The following is a 21,561-nucleotide window of genomic DNA, read 5'->3' as shown; positions in this document are numbered from 1 at the left end:
CAGTGACTGAACTCAAGGGATTTCTCCAAACCCACCTAAGAGAAAAAAACAGTACAGAGCTGTTCCAAGAGTTGATGTGTACGAAACAGGATGAGAACGAGACACCACAACAATTTCTCTATCGAATGATAGGTTTAAAACAACGCATCCTATTGACATCGAAACTGGCTGACACTGACATTAAATACTCTGCAGCTACAGTCCAAGATGTTTTCCTGCATACAGTGTACCAAGGCTTTGGGCACAAACACACTGACATCCGCAGAGAGCTCAAACCTTTGTTGGCAAACAGTGGGATCACTGATGAGATGATTCTTCGTCACGTGATGAAAATCACTAGTGAAGAAAATGAGAGAATGAAAAGACTTGGCTCTTCCCGCCGACAGACTGTAACGAATGCGCACAGTGCACAGCTCGAGCTTGATGGGGTAAGAGTACCTAGCACAAAGTCAGGGAGTGTGGGGTCCAAGTCAGACCAAACAAAACCAGATCCACTGAGAGACCTCACGACCAAAGTAGATGAGCTCACCAGGCTGGTTGAGGCTTTGCAAAAACAAACTCAACATGATCCAACTCACCATGGGCGCCAGTACAGTCAAAATAGGACACAATATAAACGTGGAAAACCCTATGGTTGTCCAAGCTGTGTGGAACAAGACAGACAAGACTGTAAACACTGTTTTACATGTGGGGAGGAAGGACACCGTGCAGCAGGCTGTCTAAAGGGACCAAAGAGACAGGGAAACTCCAATCGGGCACTGGAGAGGGACATCTAGTGACCGAGATTGGAAATAAGTCCCAACCAGAAAGTAAGGTCACCAACGACAAAACCTCCTCACCCTCAACCACATTAACAACAAGCACATTGAGTCACTGTAACCAAGTAGCTCAGCTCCCTCCCCAGTCATCTCGTGTAGCTAAAGCTAGAGCTGTTGCTAGCCTCATTGGGAAAATGGCCCTAGTTCAGAGCTATCTAAATGGCTTAGCAGTCACTTCTTTGCTTGACTCTGGGTCACAAGTCAGTATAGTCAGCCGTGCCTGGAAAGAAGAGTACCTGCCTGACCTCCGTATTCATCCAGTTTCCGAGATCTTGGGGGAGGAGGAACTGAAGGTTGTTGCAGCAAATGGCAGTCTCATTCCATATGATGGGTGGGTAGCTATTACAGTTAACTTGCCAGGGAATTTGGACCCCAGCCTGTCCATTAGTGTCCCATTCCTCATCAGCAGCTACCTCATGGAGAGACCATTGATTGGCTTCAATGTTTTGGAAGTTCTAATTTGTGGCAAACCAGACAGACTAGTGCCAGTACTTGCCAGCCTTCTTAGCAATGCCATATCTGTTCCCAAAGAAACCGCAGAAGCTCTCGTTAACTTCATTCAGACAGCAAGGCCAGTCATGCAGCAGGGACGCTTAAGAACAGGTACCAAGGATATCGTGCTCCCAGCGGGTCAAGTGTTGTGGGTGAAGTGTCAGATTCCGTCAAACATGGATGCCTCTACACGATTGATGTTGTTCGAGACAGATGAAGACAGCCTATCATCTGGGCAGTGGGATGTAGGGCCAGGATTGGTTGAAATCCAGAACCCAACAAAGCCTTATGTCACCATTCCTATTGGCAACAACACCAATCATGACATCACAATACCACGTAAAACACCTCTAGGGGTCCTGCAGCGTGTCGAGAATGTTGTGGAGGCAGATACCTTGGACAAATTACAGCCTACAGCGACTGTCAGTCAGGTCACCACCACTCAGGTCAGTAACTCAGATCCACCTCTGTGGGATCCACCTGTAAACCTAGACCATCGGGATGAAGAACAGCAAGCGGCTGCTAGAAAAATGCTCCATGAGGAGTCAAATGCTTTTGCAAGGGATGGAAATGACCTTGGCTGTATCCCAAATCTGCAAATGGTGATCAACCTCAACGACGATGTTCCTGTGCAGAGGGCATACACGTCCATTCCCAAACCACTGTTTAAAGAAGTAAAGGATTACATTCAAGATCTTCTTGTTAAGGGTTGGATAGTGAAATCTAAGTCTGCCTACTCTGCCCCGGTTGTATGTGTGCGGAAGAAGGACGGCACTCTTCGTCTTTGCATAGACTATCGTCTCCTAAACCAAAAAACTGTACCCGACAGGCATCCACTGCCGCGAATACGGGATTTAATAGACACGCTAGGAGGGTACTCGATGTTCAGCATACTTGACCAAGGTAAAGCTTACCACCAGGGGTTTATGGAAGAACGGTCACGCCATTTCACAGCTTTCATCACCCCCTGGGGGCTCTACGAATGGGTAAGGATACCATTTGGACTTTCTAATGCACCGGCCGCTTTTCAAAGGAGCATGGAGGAGATGTTAGGCTCTTTGAGAGACGAGTACTGCATCCCGTACCTGGATGACCTACTGTGCTACTCCAGATCTTTCAGTGACCACGTGGAGGTGATTCGCAAGGTCCTCCAAGCACTGCAGCATCATGGGGTGAAACTGAGGCCAGAAAAGTGTGAGATGTTCCAGAAGGAGGTTCGCTATGTTGGACGCTTGGTGTCAGCCGAGGGAGTTCGAATTGACCCCAAAGACTTCGAGGCAGTGATGGCCTTAAAGACCCAAACGCCCCAAACAGTTGGTGACCTTCGACGGGTTCTCGGCTTCCTGAGTTATTACCGTTCCTACATACAGGACTTTGCTAAGATAGCAAAGCCATTGTATGAGCTGCTCCAAGTGAAGTCATCCATGCCACAACCCCTTCCACGTCACTGCAAGTCAAAGGGTCCACAACTCCCATCTAAAACACCCATCGAGTGGAAGGCTGATCACCAAAGCACCTTGGAAAGGCTTGTCAGTATGCTGACCAACCCCCCAGTCCTCGCATACCCCAACTTCGAGGAGCCATTCGTCCTACACACGGATGCATCAGAGAAAGGGCTCGGCGCAATCCTATATCAGCGACAGTGTGGAAAAATGAGAGTCATCGGATACGGATCACGAACTCTGACACCTGCTGAAAGGAACTACCGACTCCACAGCGGAAAACTTGAGTTCCTTGCACTGAAGTGGGCAGTGTGTGAGAAATTTAGAGACTATCTTTTCTACGCTCCACATTTCACCATCTACACCGATAACAACCCGCTTACCTATGTCATGAGCACTGCGAAACTAAATGCAGTTGGACATCGCTGGGTTGGAGAATTGTCAGAGTTCCACTTCAACATTAAATACAGGCCTGGGAAAAACAATATAGACGCTGATACGCTCTCACGCATCCCACTTGATATTGACAACTATGTGTCGTCATGCACGGAGGAGCTGTCTCAGGATGTGCTGCATGCGACTTGGGAAGGGGGTAGAGCAGCCCAGAAGAAAGATGTAGCCTGGATAGCTGCACTTTACACCGCCTCTGCTGATGTAATGCCACAGCCTCATTCACTCTGGCCCGAAATAAGCCACGCAGAGCTGGCAAAAACCCAACGAGATGACCCGGGAATAGGGGATATAATGAGACTAAAAGAGAAAAGTAATATTCTTACAGATGAGGTAAGAAGGTCAGTGAGTGGGCTCACTCGCAAGCTGCTTCACGAGTGGAATCAACTACATTTGGAGAATGGAGTCCTATATCGCAAGACACCAGAAAGAAAACAGTTAGTCCTACCCATCAAGTACCAGTCAGTTGCTCTAAAACATCTCCATGACAACATGGGACACGTTGGCACAGAACGTGTGCTCCATCTTGCCAGAGAACGTTTCTATTGGCCACACATGAAGAGATGTATAGAGGAGTATGTCACAAGAAAGTGCAGTTGCATAAAACAAAAGAAACCAACCACACACATACGTGCGCCTATGGGTGGCCTGACCTCTGCTTCCCCTCTCGATCTGGTTTGCATAGACTACTTACATCTGGAGAAAAGCAAAGGAGGTTATGAGTACATTCTGGTAGTAATAGACCATTTTACCAGATTTGCTCAGGCTTACCCAACCAAAAATAAATCCGGACAAACTGCAGCTGAACGGATATACAATGACTACATACCTCGTCTGGGTTATCCAAATCGCTTCCACCATGATCAAGGACGCGAGTTTGAGAACAATCTTTTCCGCACCCTTGGACGGCTGTCAGGAGTCGGACACTCGCGAACGTCCCCATACCACCCACAATGTAACCCCGCTGAGCGGTTCAACCGCACACTGCTGCAAATGTTACGGACACTGACAGACAGAGAAAAGGAGAGATGGAAAGACCATTTGCCACAAATGATACACGCATATAACTGTACTCGTCACGAGTCCACCGGATACTCACCTCATTATCTGCTGTATGGACAACAGCCTCGTCTCCCCGTGGATCTCTTGTTTGGATTATTGGGAAACGCTGAATCAGTGACACACAAAGGATATGTGGAGAAATGGTCAAAAAGGATGACGGAAGCGTACAAGATTGCAAACAAATCCAGCCTGTCATCAAGTGCAAAGAACAAGTCCTACTATGATCAAAAGGCGAGGGGCGTGGTCCTCAAAACAGGAGATCGAGTACTGGTTCGAAACATGGGTGAGCGAGGTGGACCCGGTAAGCTACGCTCATATTGGGAGAAGAGGATCTACGTGGTGAAGGAGCAAATCTCAGACAATCCTGTGTATGTCATTCATCCTGAGGGAGACCCGAATGCAAGGAACAGAACCATACACAGAAACTTGCTGCTGCTAGTAAATGATTTGCCTGTTGAGAGTCCAGCACAGTCAACTGACACTGTTCCAACTCCCCGTCAGGGACAAAAGCAACCTCAACAGAGGGCAAGCTCTGCTGACAATGATGGAATACTGCACACCGATGATGATGATGATGATGAGGATCAGTGGACAGGAGGGTATTGGCTTAGAACACCTGTAGTCAGGATGGAAGATGGCAGATCAGCGGTCCCTGAGAGAGAGCAAAGTCCGGTGTCATCTCCTGCAACAGCGCCTGGTCAAACTCCAAAGAAGCTGACCAAGATCCACAAAGATTATCCAAATACATTACCGACGAGAGAAACCGAACCTATGGACACTTACTTACCAAGAGTACAAGAGACAGCTGAAAGAGACGATACACACACGGATGAGACAAACCTACCTGAAAGAGAGCACGAACAAAACATTCCTGAACAAGAGGATAAACAAAGTTCAAAAGACAGAGATGTGGAATTAGTCGGAGATGAATCGCAGACAATTGAACAACCTGATGTCACTTACTTACCTCAGCCTGGAGAGGAAGAGAAAAATGAACATGCCGAAGAAGTACAGGAGGGAAGACAGAGTTATCCCCCTATTATGACTTGGCCCGCAGAGGATGCACACAGAGAGGTTAGGAGGTCGGTTAGAGAGAGGAGACCGAGGCCGATGTTCACTTATGACTCACTGGGTCAACCTTCAATACAAACCCATGTAGATTCCATTTCCTCACAGATTACCTCAGCCCCCTTACCTTTCATGTCACACATTACCAGACAGTTCATCCTACCTACTCCTTACTTACCACAAATGTACATGCCTTGCACATATTACATGCCAGTCACCGCACAAGTTTATTAAAAAAAACAAAGAAAGTTTTGTTTTGTTTGCTGCAACAAATGTCGGGAGCCATTTTTGTTTGTTGGGGTGGATGTGACACTCTCAAAATATAAGTGTTTTGCTGAGATAAATTTTTGTTTTCTTTCTTTCTAATGTAATTTCATTTTATTTTGACTGAACGAATTGAATAGTTCACAAAGAAGCGCAATTACATGCTGTTTTAAAATGGACACAAGGTGGCACCACCTCGCGGCAGCGTTACACTGGGACTCTTAGTAATGCGCAGAGCAAGAGGAGCTCATAATCCGAGTGATTGGAGCATGAGCTGCTGTTGTCCTGCGTCGCTGATTTCTTTTCAATATTTTCAATATTTCCAGGTTAGTTATACAACTTTTATATGACAAGAGATGTTAAGAAACTAGTATGAATCCCTGGTGATGTGTTGTCAATAAGGCAAAAGTATGTAAAGTGCGTAAACGGTTCAATTTGATGTTACGTAGTTGAGGAAATGGCGGCCAACGGCCTCATCTATTGTTTTATTTGACTTGTTTCTTGCGGCTCCTGGGCATTTGTGTGAAAAGTAGCTGTGTATGTGTGGTTCAATGTTTAAAGAGTATTAAATTAATACTAATGTGCAGAGTAAGACCAGTTACGGCCGCAGCCGTGTTTAAATGCGCACATGTTAATATTAGACAACGAGACAGTTTTCGTTCATAGGATTGGGTGCCTTGTTATGAGGCAGAAATGTTTACTATGGACGTTGGTATCTATATAGAGTTGTGTAATACAGCTTAACTGCAAATGATGATTATTCTGTTATAAAAAAGTGAACACTTATAAAATGTATGGTGATACAAAAATATTCTATTGATGATAGACAGAAAATGTGAGTTAAAAGGAAAATGGTTGTCTTGTGGTTCATACAAATTTTCTATGTTGGGAAAATATGGGAGGAGACGTTTATGTGAAAACAGACTTTGGAAGAAAATATGGCTTCATGTTATTCAAATGTGGATATAACCTGTGCTCAATGTAAAGCAGAAAAAATAACAGAAATAATTCATGATTGCAGATATAATGTTAAAATGATGTTAGAAATAAAAGATAATCCGAGTGATTGGAGCATGAGCTGCTGTTGTCCTGCGTCGCTGATTTCTTTTCAATATTTTCAATATTTCCAGACTCCTATCAGAGGGTTATCTATATATCTGTCAGCGGAGACCTAGCTGGGACCCGCTACACATGTTTTAGCGAGCTTGGCGGTCACCTCAGTCCCGGCTGCGACAGTCAGCAAGCTCCGGCAAACCACGCTTCCCGAGACGAGTCGTCACAAATTAAGTGAGTCTACATCACAATCATTAACAAATGCGATATCTAAATGGATTGCAATGGACTGTAGGCCTATTATATGGAAGAGAAGGGACTTATGGATGCATTTCGAATTGCTTCCTCCGATACAACCTACACACCACCGTCAAGAGGTACGGAACTTTCGAGAATAAATCCGCTGTATTTCACAGAAAGAAAACTAAACGGGACAATTTAGCGCAAGCTAAACATGTCGCCCTAACTAGAAATCACGTGACGTCGATCAGTAATCATAACTATCTAGATGTTACTGCGCATGTCATCGATTGTGACTGGAAACGTCAACCCTTCGCGTTAACTGTGCTGAAGTCAGTCACACGACACTATTCTGATGCGTGTGCCGAACAGTTTCTAGCAGTGGCCGAAGACTGGGGTGTCCTAGAAAATGTGTCCACATTCGGAACTGACAGCGCATTAAATATATAAGATTGTGTTCAGTAATAAACAAAATTGTCATGGTCATTAGCCTAGAGACATTGGTTTGTTTTAACAAATAATTATAAAAAATGTCATGACCATTGTAACCTATGTCATTTGTTTGTGATTAATTAGTTACAACTGTAATATCCACTGTAACCTAATTCATAGGTTTGTTCAGTCAATGATAACAATGTCACAACCTTTTACCTGAGTTATAGACTAGAGTTATAAAAAATGGTAAAAAATCTGCTTTTTGTAGGTCTGTATGTATATGCGATTAATTAGATTAATTAATCGACATACCATGTAATTAATTAGATTAAGAAATTGAATCGGTTGACAGCACTAGTTTTTTGTTAATTCAAGAATGCATAAAGCTATGATGTGTTTGTTTGTCGTTTTCATAAGGAAACTCAATGAGGTATGTGACAGTTTGGAGAATAATTGCTTAATCTACTTCGCTTCAATTTAACATGGGAAACAGGAGGATGTGTTGGCTGTGAATTATTTAACTGTGGGTTAAGGAACCAGAGATCCAGGAGATGTGCCCTCTGGTATTGGCACTCAGACTGTTGGATGTGACCGTATTCTATTCAAAACATGTTTTACCAGATCAACATAACTTGTTATAGCTGTGAAGATCATGTAGTTCCTTTAAAATTGCTCTTTGTTTATGCATGTTTTCAGCTGTAAAACTTTCTGAAATCTCTCATGACATTCTAATTTCAACATATTCATGAACCCAGACCAAGAATGATTTTACTCTTAATTCTTCAAAAGAAGGCTACTTTAATTACATGTTTTCATATATGTGAAATCCATCTCTTGATATTTACATCAAATTCACTTGTTAAGTCTTAGGTCATCATTTGTTGGCACTTTTTGGAATTCTGTTGAAATTCTGCTGAAGTGAAACTGGATGAGGATGTAACTGCCCAGATCACAGAACATTATTTTTTACAATCATTGATTGTTGTTTATTTCAATTCTCTGTAACTTGTTTTATGCCCGTCCGATCTTAGTCACTATAGTGTCTATATGTTAATGTGTCAATAGAATGAGATTTAATGCTGTTCACATGAATTAATAATACATTTCCAAATAGATACACAAATTTTGTGAGTAGCTTACATCATTTAAAAATGATTTTAATACAAAATCTGCCCATTTTCTCTGTAGTGTTGAAGCATATGCCGACTGTTACTGCCTACAAACAGGAAACTAAGACAATATCTATGTGCATTGCTCATAGTGCGTTTTTTTTCTAGCGCCACCCAACCCCAAGCGTTGGTTTGGTTTCACACATATCTTAATTCTATGGAACCCTACCAAGCCAGCAATAGCCGTCATATCAACATCTCAGTTAATAGACCATATAAAGTCAGGCCATAAGTAACCCATTTCTTGCCCAAATTACCGGTTGTTTGATTACATGGATATTGATGTTCTTTTTGTCTAAAAAACGTGTATGATGTATGATATTCCATAATGATAACAAACCAACAGTGTCAAAGGCATTTGGTTTAATTTCATTGACATGTTTTGTACGTAGCAACAATTTAGCTCCAATTCAAACCGGCTATTTGTAGCCCATGTATAGATGAGACATGTTCGTGCTTTGGCCAGATAGTGCAGAGATTGTTGATATATCTTCCCAGCAATCAAAAGCCGTCATATCACATCTCAGTTAAGATGTTCGTTTTTCTTACGTCATAAAAAAATGTGCATTGCACATGAAAAAAAAAGAACACAAGCCAATATATTGTGTTTATTCAGTTTGTTGCTATTGTGCGCAAAGTAAACAACGCTTGGGTTTACTGTATGTACGTTGCAAGCAGACAGCTTTTTGCTGCTTAACAGCGTATTACCATTCATTTGCCGCTCTGATCGCACTTACAATGTGGAGTGCTGGCCACTCAAATTCAAGGTAAACTATCAACACTATCATTATGGATGGGGAGTCGACTCCAAAAGAATTGATTTCTCGACTCTTAATGTCCCTTAAGTCAGAATCGACTCTAACAAAGGAATCGACTCTTGTCTTTTCATTGACTCAAATCGGTTAAATTGTCTTTATGATTTGTGAAACAATCATATTTATGGTAAAAGGCATACCTCCACTCTCTCTGACTGTACACGTTTACATCCGGTAAAACAATGTGGCAATCAGAGCATAAGCAATGCCTTACAAAAGGCCATGTACAATAGTTTATATTCATTCTTCAACTTCAATCCGATCACATGAAATTCTCTCCTATATTCAGTCTGTCCCTATTCAAGCTATTCATTCCTTAAACACCTGTTAAAGGTGCAGTTTGTTAAAAGAAAATTGTGACAATATCCCCAAACCACTAAGCTAGTGTACTTCAAATGTTTCCAACTTAACAGTGACACGGGGCTGAGGAGTCGCCTGTCAATGGTGTCATATCCGCGTTACCCTTTGTTACTGCCTTTACTGACGTAGAAACCGCATGACAACAGTGTCGTGGACAAATGGTGAAGTAGCGTCTAACGTCTAGCAAGCCACTAGTTTGTTTCAAGCAGTCACTTATTTAAAGACCACAATTATTCGCAACATTTTCAAAACTTTGTAAAGTTACAAAACTTTGTAAAGCTCGACCCATTTCTGTTTCAGTAAGGCCACGGCGCAGGAGGACTTGGGAAGGGCGGGTTTCCAGTTTGATGCGTTTGAATGGATGCAACAGAAAAATACCTGTTTAACAAAGTAAGTTTAACATTTTCATGGGAAAATATTAGTTTGGTTTGATAATAAAGCAAAGATACATCTTTTGTGGTGAATAATACACTTCTTTCATGAAATTCTATATATATAAATATACATTTTTAAAGTCTGTTTTTTCAAGAGGAGTTTTCTTTAAATGTAAATTGTTTAAAAGAGTTGAATAGCACAAATGCAGTGAAAACACTGCTGCAGTGAGAGTTTAAGAAGTCACCTACTGACTATATCAATGCATAATCATCTGAATTTAGATTATTTTTATAGGTTTAAAAAAAGATATAAAGATAATATGTATGCTTCATTACTTTAAAATGCTTTATACATTATAATATATATATATATTATCTAGATTTTATTAGAATATAGTTATATTAATTTAAATTCTATGTATATCATTAATTAATTAATATTAATAATCAACTCATATAAAAATTGTATGAATGTGTAAATAATCAATTTATGTAAATATACATAAAAAATAAACAAACATCTGTAACATCTTATCACTTTAAACTTTTTTTAATTTGGTGCGAGAGATACAGGGGACTGCGTTTGCGACCTCTACATAGATTAAAACCTCCAGAGCAGTCTAGTCTAAGTAACCATGGAGACGAAAGCCACTCAAAACCAATCCACCTTCTTGAGCTCGAAAACTCGGAAGATGAGTATGACAAATGAACCATATTGTGACAGGATTACTTCACCTCAGAAAAAATACAGTTTGTTTTCAGAGTCATTTCTTATACAGAATCGTGATAAACGCCTTAATGGTGAAATTCAATATGAGGGGTGGTGGTCAACTTGAAAAGAAGCCATTCAAAGCTATACTTTGTTATTCAAGGTCATTTTGGCCTTATGACATTGAAAATTAAATAATAGACGAGGAACAAAAGATTTTTCATTCTCGATAAGAACATCAGGTTTTCCAGAAATGCCACCTTCACCAAGTTTGCACAACTGGTTAAAGATCTTTCTCAAAGGCACCACAGTGGTATTGAAGACGGAGGGGGAAAATGCAGTTTTTTTTTCACTATTCTAACATATACTTTTATATAATTGTATATAACATTGCAGTAAATTTTCTCTCGAACTCAACTTACTCATGGACGTTGCAAATTTAGTTCAAGAGGGACAAACACCTGTTCATATACACAATAGTCACACTGTTACTCTGGTTTCACACCGAGTGTCCTAAAAGAAAACAGAATGAGGGAGAAACTTTATCTGCATTCATAACAAAAAACCTCTTTAAATATACGTTTGTATACTGTACCTCCAGTGAAAAGAGATAAAGAACAATGAAGATGTTCAGATCCATCTTTGATCAGTTAGACCAAATATTTAGTTAGATCGAAATAGAAAGAGAACATGGTGTACCCACTCCTATTCTCTTTCTCACAAACCAAAAAAAATAATGTATACTAACCTACAGCATCTTTTGTTTGGACTTTTACATTATGCTTCTTAAGTTTACTGATTCTTTATTATTAGTTTACATTGTACCTTGTCTTAGTTTAAAATTAGTTTAAAGGTTATTCAAAACAATCTTTGCTCATTTTGGGTTGCATAAAGTTTGTCAAGGTGTTTGGTGTCATGGTTCCACTATCATGTCATGTTTTATTCTTGTCTCAAGTGGAGCCATGGCATTGCCTGATGGTTTTGTGTGGGGAGAGAGGTTTTTTACAATGACGGTCTTCCATACTCTCCCCGAGTCGCGTGATCATTCCTACCCTCCTGTTTCCTAGTTTCTGTTAATTACCTTGCCTATAAAGAGTCCTCATGTTTCTTTGTCTCGTTGCTCGTGCATTACTTGTTGCTACATGTTGTTTGGTGTTCGATACCTGTTTGCTGTTCGCTGGATGTTCTTGTTTGCTGTTCCCATTGGTCGTTGTTCCTGTTCTTTATAGTAAGTCTAGTTCAGTCAGTGTTAGTGTTTTGTTTCAAGTGTTTGTTTTGTAGTCTTAGTTAGTCAGTGTTAATTGTTAAGTATATATTTCCCTGTCTTGTTTTACCCCATCGTGGGTCTTTGTTTTGTGTTTCTTTGTTTAAATAAATATCTGTTACACCTATACCGTCTGTGTCTGCCTGCACTTGGGTTCTCACGCCATGTCTCACCTTGAGATTCATGACAGAATGCACGAGCCAACACAGAACCCAGTAGGCAGCATGGACGGTACGACGTTGTCCTTGCGGTCTCGCCAGGCCCACTTGATGCTTGGATTCCGCCAGGGGAATTATGGTGACCAGGAGTTCGCCAGGGCATTCTCGGCGGTGGCGGAGGTGACCGAGTTTGGTGAGGAGGAGTTGAAGACGATCTTCAACTGCTGCCTCACCCGGCGCCTCACACCGTCAGAGAAGAGGCTGCTGGCTCCCTTGGGGTTTGCGGACATGGTCAGGTACGTGGCCAACCGTAGCGATCCCGGGGGTGAGGTTCCACATGGGACTTTCACCCCACGGTCGAGCGCTGCGGAGGGTATCGTCCTGGCCGCCGCTGCCCTTGGGGAGTCAGTACCCTCTGGCTCGAGCTCCACAGTCGCCAGCCCTTCTGGTGGAGTCCAAGATGAGTGGGTGGCTAGAGACTCGAGGACGACGTCGCGGGAGTCCTCCTTCCCGGTACTCCCTCGGTTCCCCACTGGCCCGGCTGAGTCAGCCGTGGGCCAGACTGACCGTAGTGGGAGGAGAAGGCCACGTGGAGGACGTCCCAGGCCGAAATTGCTGTCCTGTCGCCCAGTTCAGCAACCGGCAACAGTTCCGGGTTCCCCGAGTCCTGTGGTCCCGAGTCCGGTGGTGTCAAACCCCAAATATTTTTTGGGGGGGCGCTGTGGGAAGGTGACGGTCCGTCCGGCACCGAGCCCGGCCCAGCCGCCGTCAGAGAGCGCTGCCCAGCCGCCGTCAGAGAGCGCTGCCCAGCCGCCGTCAGAGAGCGCTGCCCAGCCGCCGTCAGAGAGCGCTGCCCAGCCGCCGTCAGAGAGCGCTGCCCAGCCGCCGTCAGAGAGCGCTGCCCAGCCGCCGTCAGAGAGCGCTGCCCAGCCGCCGTCAGAGAGCGCTGCCCAGCCGCCGTCAGAGAGCGCTGCCCAGCCGCCGTCAGAGAGCGCTGCCCAGCCGCCGTCAGAGAGCGCTGCCCAGCCGCCGTCAGAGAGCGCTGCCCAGCCGCCGTCAGAGAGCGCTGCCCAGCCGCCGTCAGAGAGCGCTGCCCAGCCGCCGTCAGAGAGCGCTGCCCAGCCGCCGTCAGAGAGCGCTGCCCAGCCGCCGTCAAGTCCGGCTGCCCAGCCGCCGTCAAGTCCGGCTGCCCAGCCGCCGTCAAGTCCGGCTGCCCAGCCGCCGTCAAGTCCGGCTGCCCAGCCGCCGTCAAGTCCGGCTGCCCAGCCGCCGTCAAGTCCGGCTGCCCAGCCGCCGTCAAGTCCGGCTGCCCAGCCGCCGTCAAGTCCGGCTGCCCAGCCGCCGTCAAGTCCGGCTGCCCAGCCGCCGTCAAGTCCGGCTGCCCAGCCGCCGTCAAGTCCGGCTGCCCAGCCGCCGTCAAGTCCGGCTGCCCAGCCGCCGTCAAGTCCGGCTGCCCAGCCGCCGTCAAGTCCGGCTGCCCAGCCGCCGTCAAGTCCGGCTGCCCAGCCGCCGTCAAGTCCGGCTGCCAAGCCGCCGTCAAGTCCGGCTGCCCAGCCGCCGTCAAGTCCGGCTGCCCAGCCGGCGTCAAGTCCGGCTGCCCAGCCGCCGTCAAGTCCGGCTGCCCAGCCGATCTTCCAACCCCGGTCCAGCCCGGCATTCCAGCCGTGGTCCAGCCCTACAGTCCTGCAGGGGACTAGGACAGTTCCCCCCAGGACTACTCCTGTCAAGCCTCCTGGGGCTCCGCGCCCTGGCGCGTCCCCAAGGGCTGGAACTTCCCCACCCAGCCCTCCCCCTTCTGGACTACCCATGTTTTCTTGTCTGCCCCCACCCCCCCTCCCTTGTTTGTTATTTTTATTATCCCACCCCAACCCATGCATTATCTTGTCGTGTTTGCCTCTTGTCATGTTTGCCTTGTCTGTCTGGTTTTTGTCCTTGTCTAAGTTAGTCTTGTCTTGTTAGTTACCCCTTGGTGAACACCTGGAGGTGTTCATTAAAGGGGGGGCTTATGTCATGGTTCCACTATCATGTCATGTTTTATTCTTGTCTCAAGTGGAGCCATGGCATTGCCTGATGGTTTTGTGTGGGGAGAGAGGTTTTTTACAATGACGGTCTTCCATACTCTCCCCGAGTCGCGTGATCATTCCTACCCTCCTGTTTCCTAGTTTCTGTTAATTACCTTGCCTATAAAGAGTCCTCATGTTTCTTTGTCTCGTTGCTCGTGCATTACTTGTTGCTACATGTTGTTTGGTGTTCGATACCTGTTTGCTGTTCGCTGGATGTTCTTGTTTGCTGTTCCCATTGGTCGTTGTTCCTGTTCTTTATAGTAAGTCTAGTTCAGTCAGTGTTAGTGTTTTGTTTCAAGTGTTTGTTTTGTAGTCTTAGTTAGTCAGTGTTAATTGTTAAGTATATATTTCCCTGTCTTGTTTTACCCCATCGTGGGTCTTTGTTTTGTGTTTCTTTGTTTAAATAAATATCTGTTACACCTATACCGTCTGTGTCTGCCTGCACTTGGGTTCTCACGCCATGTCTCACCTTGAGATTCATGACAGTTTGGTTTATTCATAAAAGACTAATAAATAAATATCACGAATAAAACAAAAATAGTTTAGATATTTTTACAAATACCTTTTTCTACTCAAGTGGTATGAAGACAGAGGGGCTAAATGCATTTTATTACTCTAACACATATTCTCTGTCACAATCTAGACTCTTAATAGACGATGTAGACTTGCCAGGATCCAGAATGCCAGTTATTTGCTGAAGTTCATCTCTCAAACTGCACGGCATGGAATTCAGTATTCAGTGCTTTTGCTACCCTTGAAAAAGTTTATTCTTGTGTTATTAGTAACTTTTACTTACAAAAGATTATTCTGGAGAAAAACATGTAATCAGTGTTGGGCTAGTTACTCTGGAAATGAATTGAAATGACTGATAACTTATTACTCTTTATTTCAAAAGTAATTCATTACATTAATAGTTACAACCTTCAAAAAACAAAATAACCTCTTCAGCCTTCTCATGACTAAACTTTATTTAGAAGTGCACACCATCTCTCGCAACAAACTAAATGAAGCCTGTCTTTAAAACTGTAATACTGTAAAGTCATAAGTTGTCCTAACATCAAGCCATAATATTGTTCAGAATTATTACTATTTTTGAAACTGAAAGGATTTTTTTCATAAGTATTAAGCAAGTTTGCCTGTAGGGGAAACACATTGACATTATATAGGATCCAACATTTTGTGTGTAGATTTCAAGACATTACTTAACATTAAAACAGCAGTTTCAAGAAGTAAATCATTATTTTATGCAGTTTTATTTTAATCCCAATGTGTTTGTGAATTTAGACCCAGAATAATTGTATTATTTTTTGCTCATGAGATTAAACATGCATCCTGTTTCCTTATTTACTAAAGACCCCTAAAACACTTCAAAGGGTATGTGTGAGAAAAAAATCAACCCCATCTCCTCGATCTATAACACGACTCAAGTTTATGCTTTCAAAGGAAATCAGTTCTGTGTGGTACTGACAGAGAAAACAAAACTTACTGCTAACGCTTGAGGACCTGCATTTAACCCTGTTCTCAATCATTTCTTTTAGAAATACCAAAGATTTTTTTGAAGATAAATTACATTAATAGGCGAGCATCATGCTTAGGTTTCAAAACTAGAGGGGTTGAAAATTTAAGAACACAATTTTTTTATGTAAAAGAGCATCCATAATTGTTAAAAAAGCAATACACAAACACACATTTACGCTCTTTACTTTATTACATGTTGGCTTAGGTAAGGTTGTCACTTTTTCAAAAATATAGCAATAAAACAATATTGGAGGTTTCAGTGGAAATTACATTTTTGTTTTACATGTGACTCTATGGAAATCAAACATTTCAAACTAAAAATCTTTTTGAATAATATCTACTTTTAAAAGCCATTACATGTTGTACATGATGCTTCTATAAGCTTTTCAAACATAAGGAATCTTTTACAAATTAACAAAAACAAAATTTGCATTTGAATAATGTGTTGATACATGATACACCATTCTGATCAGTAAAATACAAACCACTGCAATAAAAAAGTTTAATTTAGTCAACTACTTTGTAGTGATGATGCAGGATGATGTGTTGGCTGTAAATTATTTATCTGTGGGTTAACAAACAGGTTTGGGAACCAAAGATCCAAGACTTGTGGGCAGTACCTTCTGGTATGGGCACTCAGACTGATGTTTGTGACTGTAAGACTTGGAATTCTGTGGAATTTCTGCGGTAGTGAAACAGGAGGAGGATGAAACTGGTCTCATAGATCTAATAACAGAATGTTGATATTAACTGCAAGGACATACCATGCTAATTGTTTATTTCAATTCTCTGTAACTTGTTTGATGCGTGCCCCAGATAAGTCACTATAGTGTCTACGTGTTAGTGTCTATCGAATGAGCTTTAAACCTCAAACTGTTCACATAAATTAATAATACATTTCCAAATGGATACACATATTTTGTAAGCACCTTACTTCATTTAAAGATGATTTTAAAACAAAGTCTGCCCATTTTCTCTATCGTGTTAAAGCATAGGCGTTGGTTGGGTTTCATACACACCTTAATTCTATGGAACCCCACCAAGCAAGCAATAGCGTCATTTCAACATGAATATACCATATATAGGCCGGTATGAGTAACCCACTTCTAGCCCAAATAACCTTGAATTTGGTTACATGATTTGGTTTTACAAAAAAAACTTGTATGAAGTATTATATTCCATAATGCAAACAAAAACAACAGTGTTTAAGGCGTTTTCTTTGACATGTTTTGTGTGTAGCCAGCTCAATTCAGACCGGCTATTTGTAGTCCACCTATAGTCAAGACTGGTTAATTTTCGCTCTTTGGCCAGTCAGCGCTGAGATTGTTGATGTATCTTCCAACCTATAGCCGTCATTTCAACGTCTCGGTTAAGCAGTGCGTTTTTCTTACGTCATCACAAATTTGCATGGCGCATGATAGAAAACAGAACACACGTCAATATATTGTGTTTTTATTCATTTGCTGCTATTGTGTGCAGCAGAGTAAATGACACTTGATCAGATTAAATTCTCAAATTCTTATTAAAAACTCCTATATTTAGCCGGCCCCTCCTCACGCTGTTCTTTCTCTAAACATCTGGAAAGACTTTGTAAGTTGCTTTGAATTAAAGCGTAGCGCTATAGCAAACATTGTTCAGACGGCGAAGTTGTGTCCCTGGCCGAAAATAGTCACAGTAGAACGGCATAAATCGGTACAAATGTGTGACAAAGAACATTTCCAAAAAGTGCATACAATACATGTCAACAGTTCTCTGGGGTTGCATGTTGTCATGAACGTGGGTCAAGAGGAAAAGGACAGAGGATGCAGCCGCAGACAGCGGGTAAGGGGTTTAACAAGACATTTAATAAAATATAAATATAAAAACAAGCAACCAGGAGGGGTGCAATGGCTAACTTGACTAGACTGCACAAAGCATAGGAACTCATCATAATGAGTACTAACTAGGAGACAAGAGGGCACGAACAATGACAAGACTGGAGAGAGAGTATGGCAAACCATGAGTGCCAAAATTGTCTCTCTCCAGTCTCCACATAAAACATGGGGTTCTGTCATGATCCCGCCACTCGGCCAAGAGAAACATGACATGATGCGGCAGAATCATGACGCAAGTACAATTGTTACTTTGACTTTTAACCACGTGTAATTCTCTAAATACCCTGTTGTTAATCGGATGTATGAGGACATCATCTAGTGACGTCCATTACATGTGCATTTTTAGTCAAATTCTTGTGAAACATGCAAGAGCAATTGTGCTTACACCTTGAATAAAACTACAATGATTAATTTGAGTGCCCCAATTTTAAAATGCAGGAAATCTTTTTATACACAATCATTTATATTAATCTAGTTTAGTGACAAATTATGTTTGCAAAGTGCCATGTTTGGTCAAGTGATTACAAAGCAACTTCATTGTAGTCATTATTTGAAATATTTTCTGTAGGCCTACATTACAATTTTATTACATTTTATCCAAAGCGACTCACATTGCATTATCCTATACATTTATACATAGGTATTTCCAATCCCCTTGGCTCGAACTCACAACCTTGCGTTGCTAACGCAATGCTCTTACCACTGAGCTACAGGAAAACTTATGTATAAGATTATGTAACAAATCTTGCGAAATTTCAAAATCCGAGAGAGCGTTGACCTATTTCTACCAGAAAAGAATCTAGAGGCGGACAATATTGAATATAATGAACAACATTTATTGATAAATGTGAAATATCGGATTCTGAGGTCCATATTAGACTCCGAGGTTTATGGATTCTTGCAGATCCGATACTTCCTTATCAATTCGAGCCCGAGTCTGATCCGGAAAATGAAGTTCAAGCCAATACAACTCTGCCAGCACGACTCGAGCAGGATGTAAAGGATTGGTAAGGTTTTATTAAAAAATGATGATGTTAAATAGTTAAAAACTATAGCTAACAGTTTTACCTTTTATAAACGACATTATAAAGACTATAAACAAACAACCATATACATCTTACAGAGTTTGTGTTAGATAGAAACAAGCTCGCAATACAGCAGGGATTGGTATAAATAATAAATTACGCGAGCGCTTTGAGACTTCTTGATCAACCAGTGTTACGTCATGTCTCTTCACGACTCAACAAAGACAATAAACCCCATTATAAACACGACATTTGTTGCCTCTAGCTGGAACATTATTACTGATTATTAAGACTTATCTTGTCTTTTTTTCACGTTATGTAATATATGTGGGAATGTATGGTGTACAATTCACTATAGATTGTGGAGGATGAATATTGTTATTTTCTCTTTGTTGCTAATCATAAAACATAATAAAGTATTGAAAAAAAACACTTGGGAAGGGTGGTTTGGTCTGTTTCGAAAAGTGACAGAGTATTACTGTTTATACAGAATCATGTTAAATGCCTTAATGGTGAAATTCAATATGAGGGGTGGTGGTCAACTTGAAAAGAAGCCATTCAAAGCTATATTATGTAATTCAAGGTCATTTTGGCCTTGTTGCATTGAAAATTAAATAATAGACGAGGAACTAAATATTTTTCATTTTCGATAAGAACATCTGGTTTTACCAGAAATGCCACCTTCACCAAGTTTGCACAACTGGTTAAAGATCTTTCTCAAAGGCACCACAGTGGTATTGAAGACGGAGGGGGCTAATGATGTTTTTTTTCACTATTCTAACATATATACTTTTATATAAATAAATATATTTAACATTGCAGTAAATTTTCTCTCAAACTCAACTTACTCATGGACGTTGCACATTTACTTAACATCTTTGATCAGTTAGACTTGAATACAAAGACAAGCCCTTTTCAAAGCCCTTTTTATAGCAGATCGAAATAGAAAGAGAACATGGTGCACCCACTCCTATTCTCGTCTCAGAAACGAAGAAAAAAAATAATGTGTACTGACCTACTGCAACTTTTGTTTGGACTTTTACATTTTATTTTTATTAATTTACGATGTACCTTGTCCAATGTACTTAGTTTAAAGGTTATTCAAAACAATCTTTGCTCCTCTTTGCTCATTTTGGGTTGCATACAGAATGTCAAGCGGTAAATAAATATCAGGAATGAAACAAAAATAGTTTAGATATTTTTACAAATACACCTTTACACATTATTCTAGAGAAAAACATGTAATCAGTGTTGGGCAAGTTTCTCTGGAAATGAATTGAAATGACTGATAACTGATTACTCTTTATTTCAAAAGTAATTCATAACATTAATAGTTATATCCTACAAAAAACTAAATAACCTCTTCAGCCTTCTCATGACTAAACTTTATTGGGAAGTGCACACCATCTCTCGAGACAAACTAAATAAAGCCTGTCTTTAAAACTGTAATACTGTAAAGTCATAAGTTGTCCTAACATCAAGCCATAATATTGTTCAGAATTATTACTATTTTAGAAACACTGAAAGGATTTTTTTCATAAGTATCAAGCAAGTTTGCCTGTAGGGGAAACACATTGACATTCTATAGGATCCAACATTTTGTGTGTAGATTTCAAGACATTACTTAACAGTAAAACAGCAGTTTCAAGAAGTAAATCATTATTTTATGCAGTTTTATTTTAATCCCAATGTGTTTGTGAATTTAGACCCAGAATAATTGTATTCTTATTTGTTCAAGAGATGACACGTGCATCCTGTTTCCTTATTTACTAAAGAGCCCTAAAACACTTCAAAGGGTATGTGTGAGAAAAAAATCAACCCCATCTCCTCGATCTGCGTATGAATAACACGACTCGAGTTTACGCTTTCACAGGAAATCAGTTCTGTGTGATACTGACAGAGAAAACAAAACTTACTGCTAACGCTTGAGGACCTGCATTTAACCCTGTTCTCAATCATTTCTTTTAGAAATGTAAAAAAAGTTTTTAAGATAAATTACATTAATAGGCGAGCATCATGCTTAGCTTTCAAAACTAGAGGGATTTAAAATAGAAAAACACTTAAAAAAATTATGTAAAAGAACATCCATAATTGTTAAAAAGCAACACACAAACACACATTTAAGCTCTTTACTTTATTACATATTGGGTTAGGCAGTGTCACTTTTTGCTTTGCTTAGTTTTAAAAAGCCAGGATGCATAAATATAGTAATAAAACAATATTGGAGGTTACAGTGGAAATTACGTTTTTGTTTTACATGTGACTGTATGGAAATCAAACATGATTTCGAACTTAACATCTTTTTGAATAATATTTAATTTTAAATGTCTCGTTCATGTTGTACATGATGTTTCTATAAGCTTTTCAAAATTGGCATTTGAATAATTTGTGGATATTTGATACACTATTCTGATCAGTAAAATACAAACCACAGTAATAATTAAGTTTAATTATGTCAAGTATTTTGTAAACTGTGTAACATTCTTGTGGTTGTTGCTTGTGTTCTTGTAGAATCTGAAGTTGTGCTGAATTCAGTGAAACAGAGTGTAGAAGAACAGTGGACACAGCAGGAGAAGAAAACTGCCCTTAAAGACTCCATCTGATGAAAACACAAAATGTTTAACACACAACTAACACACTACAATTACTTTATTATATATGTTTAACTATTTGACTAACTATAAATTTAGTACCTTTTCAATGCTTCATGTACACTATGACCCTGACCTTTTTCACACAGAATTTACAATAAACATAACAGAGAGTACATCAAAATGTCATTAATCACTAATTTAAACTCTTGATAGCGAGATACTTTTTGTTGCAAATGTAGCCTGAATAGTGGGTTTTTTTGTGGACAATGTGGAAAATTTACACTAGTAATTCTGCTTAAAAGTATACATGTCAC

At 41.1% G+C, this 21,561-nt stretch overlaps 1 protein-coding gene across 1 annotated transcript; it reads left to right on the top strand.

Annotated features, from left to right (window-relative positions):
- The first annotated feature begins 4,523 nt into the window (after positions 1-4,523).
- On the top strand, positions 4,524-21,288 carry LOC130408116 (uncharacterized). The gene is made up of 3 exons (XM_056731578.1): positions 4,524-6,883; positions 9,969-10,058; positions 21,165-21,288. Exon 1 carries the CDS (start codon positions 4,544-4,546, stop codon positions 5,564-5,566), a length of 1,023 nt encoding a protein of 340 aa, XP_056587556.1. The 5' UTR covers positions 4,524-4,543; the 3' UTR covers positions 5,567-6,883; positions 9,969-10,058; positions 21,165-21,288.
- The last annotated feature ends 273 nt before the right edge of the window (positions 21,289-21,561 follow it).

This window comes from Triplophysa dalaica, chromosome 19, assembly GCF_015846415.1.
Source record: "Triplophysa dalaica isolate WHDGS20190420 chromosome 19, ASM1584641v1, whole genome shotgun sequence".
NCBI classification, from domain to species: domain Eukaryota; kingdom Metazoa; phylum Chordata; class Actinopteri; order Cypriniformes; family Nemacheilidae; genus Triplophysa; species Triplophysa dalaica.
Note: the sequence above shows the minus strand (reverse complement) of the source record. Positions and strands in the feature narration are given on the sequence as shown.

Bases quoted from the DNA above. Each gene is read 5' to 3' on its own strand.
- LOC130408116 (XM_056731578.1), top strand. From the start codon at position 4,544: ATGGGTGAGCGAGGTGGACCCGGTAAGCTACGCTCATATTGGGAGAAG.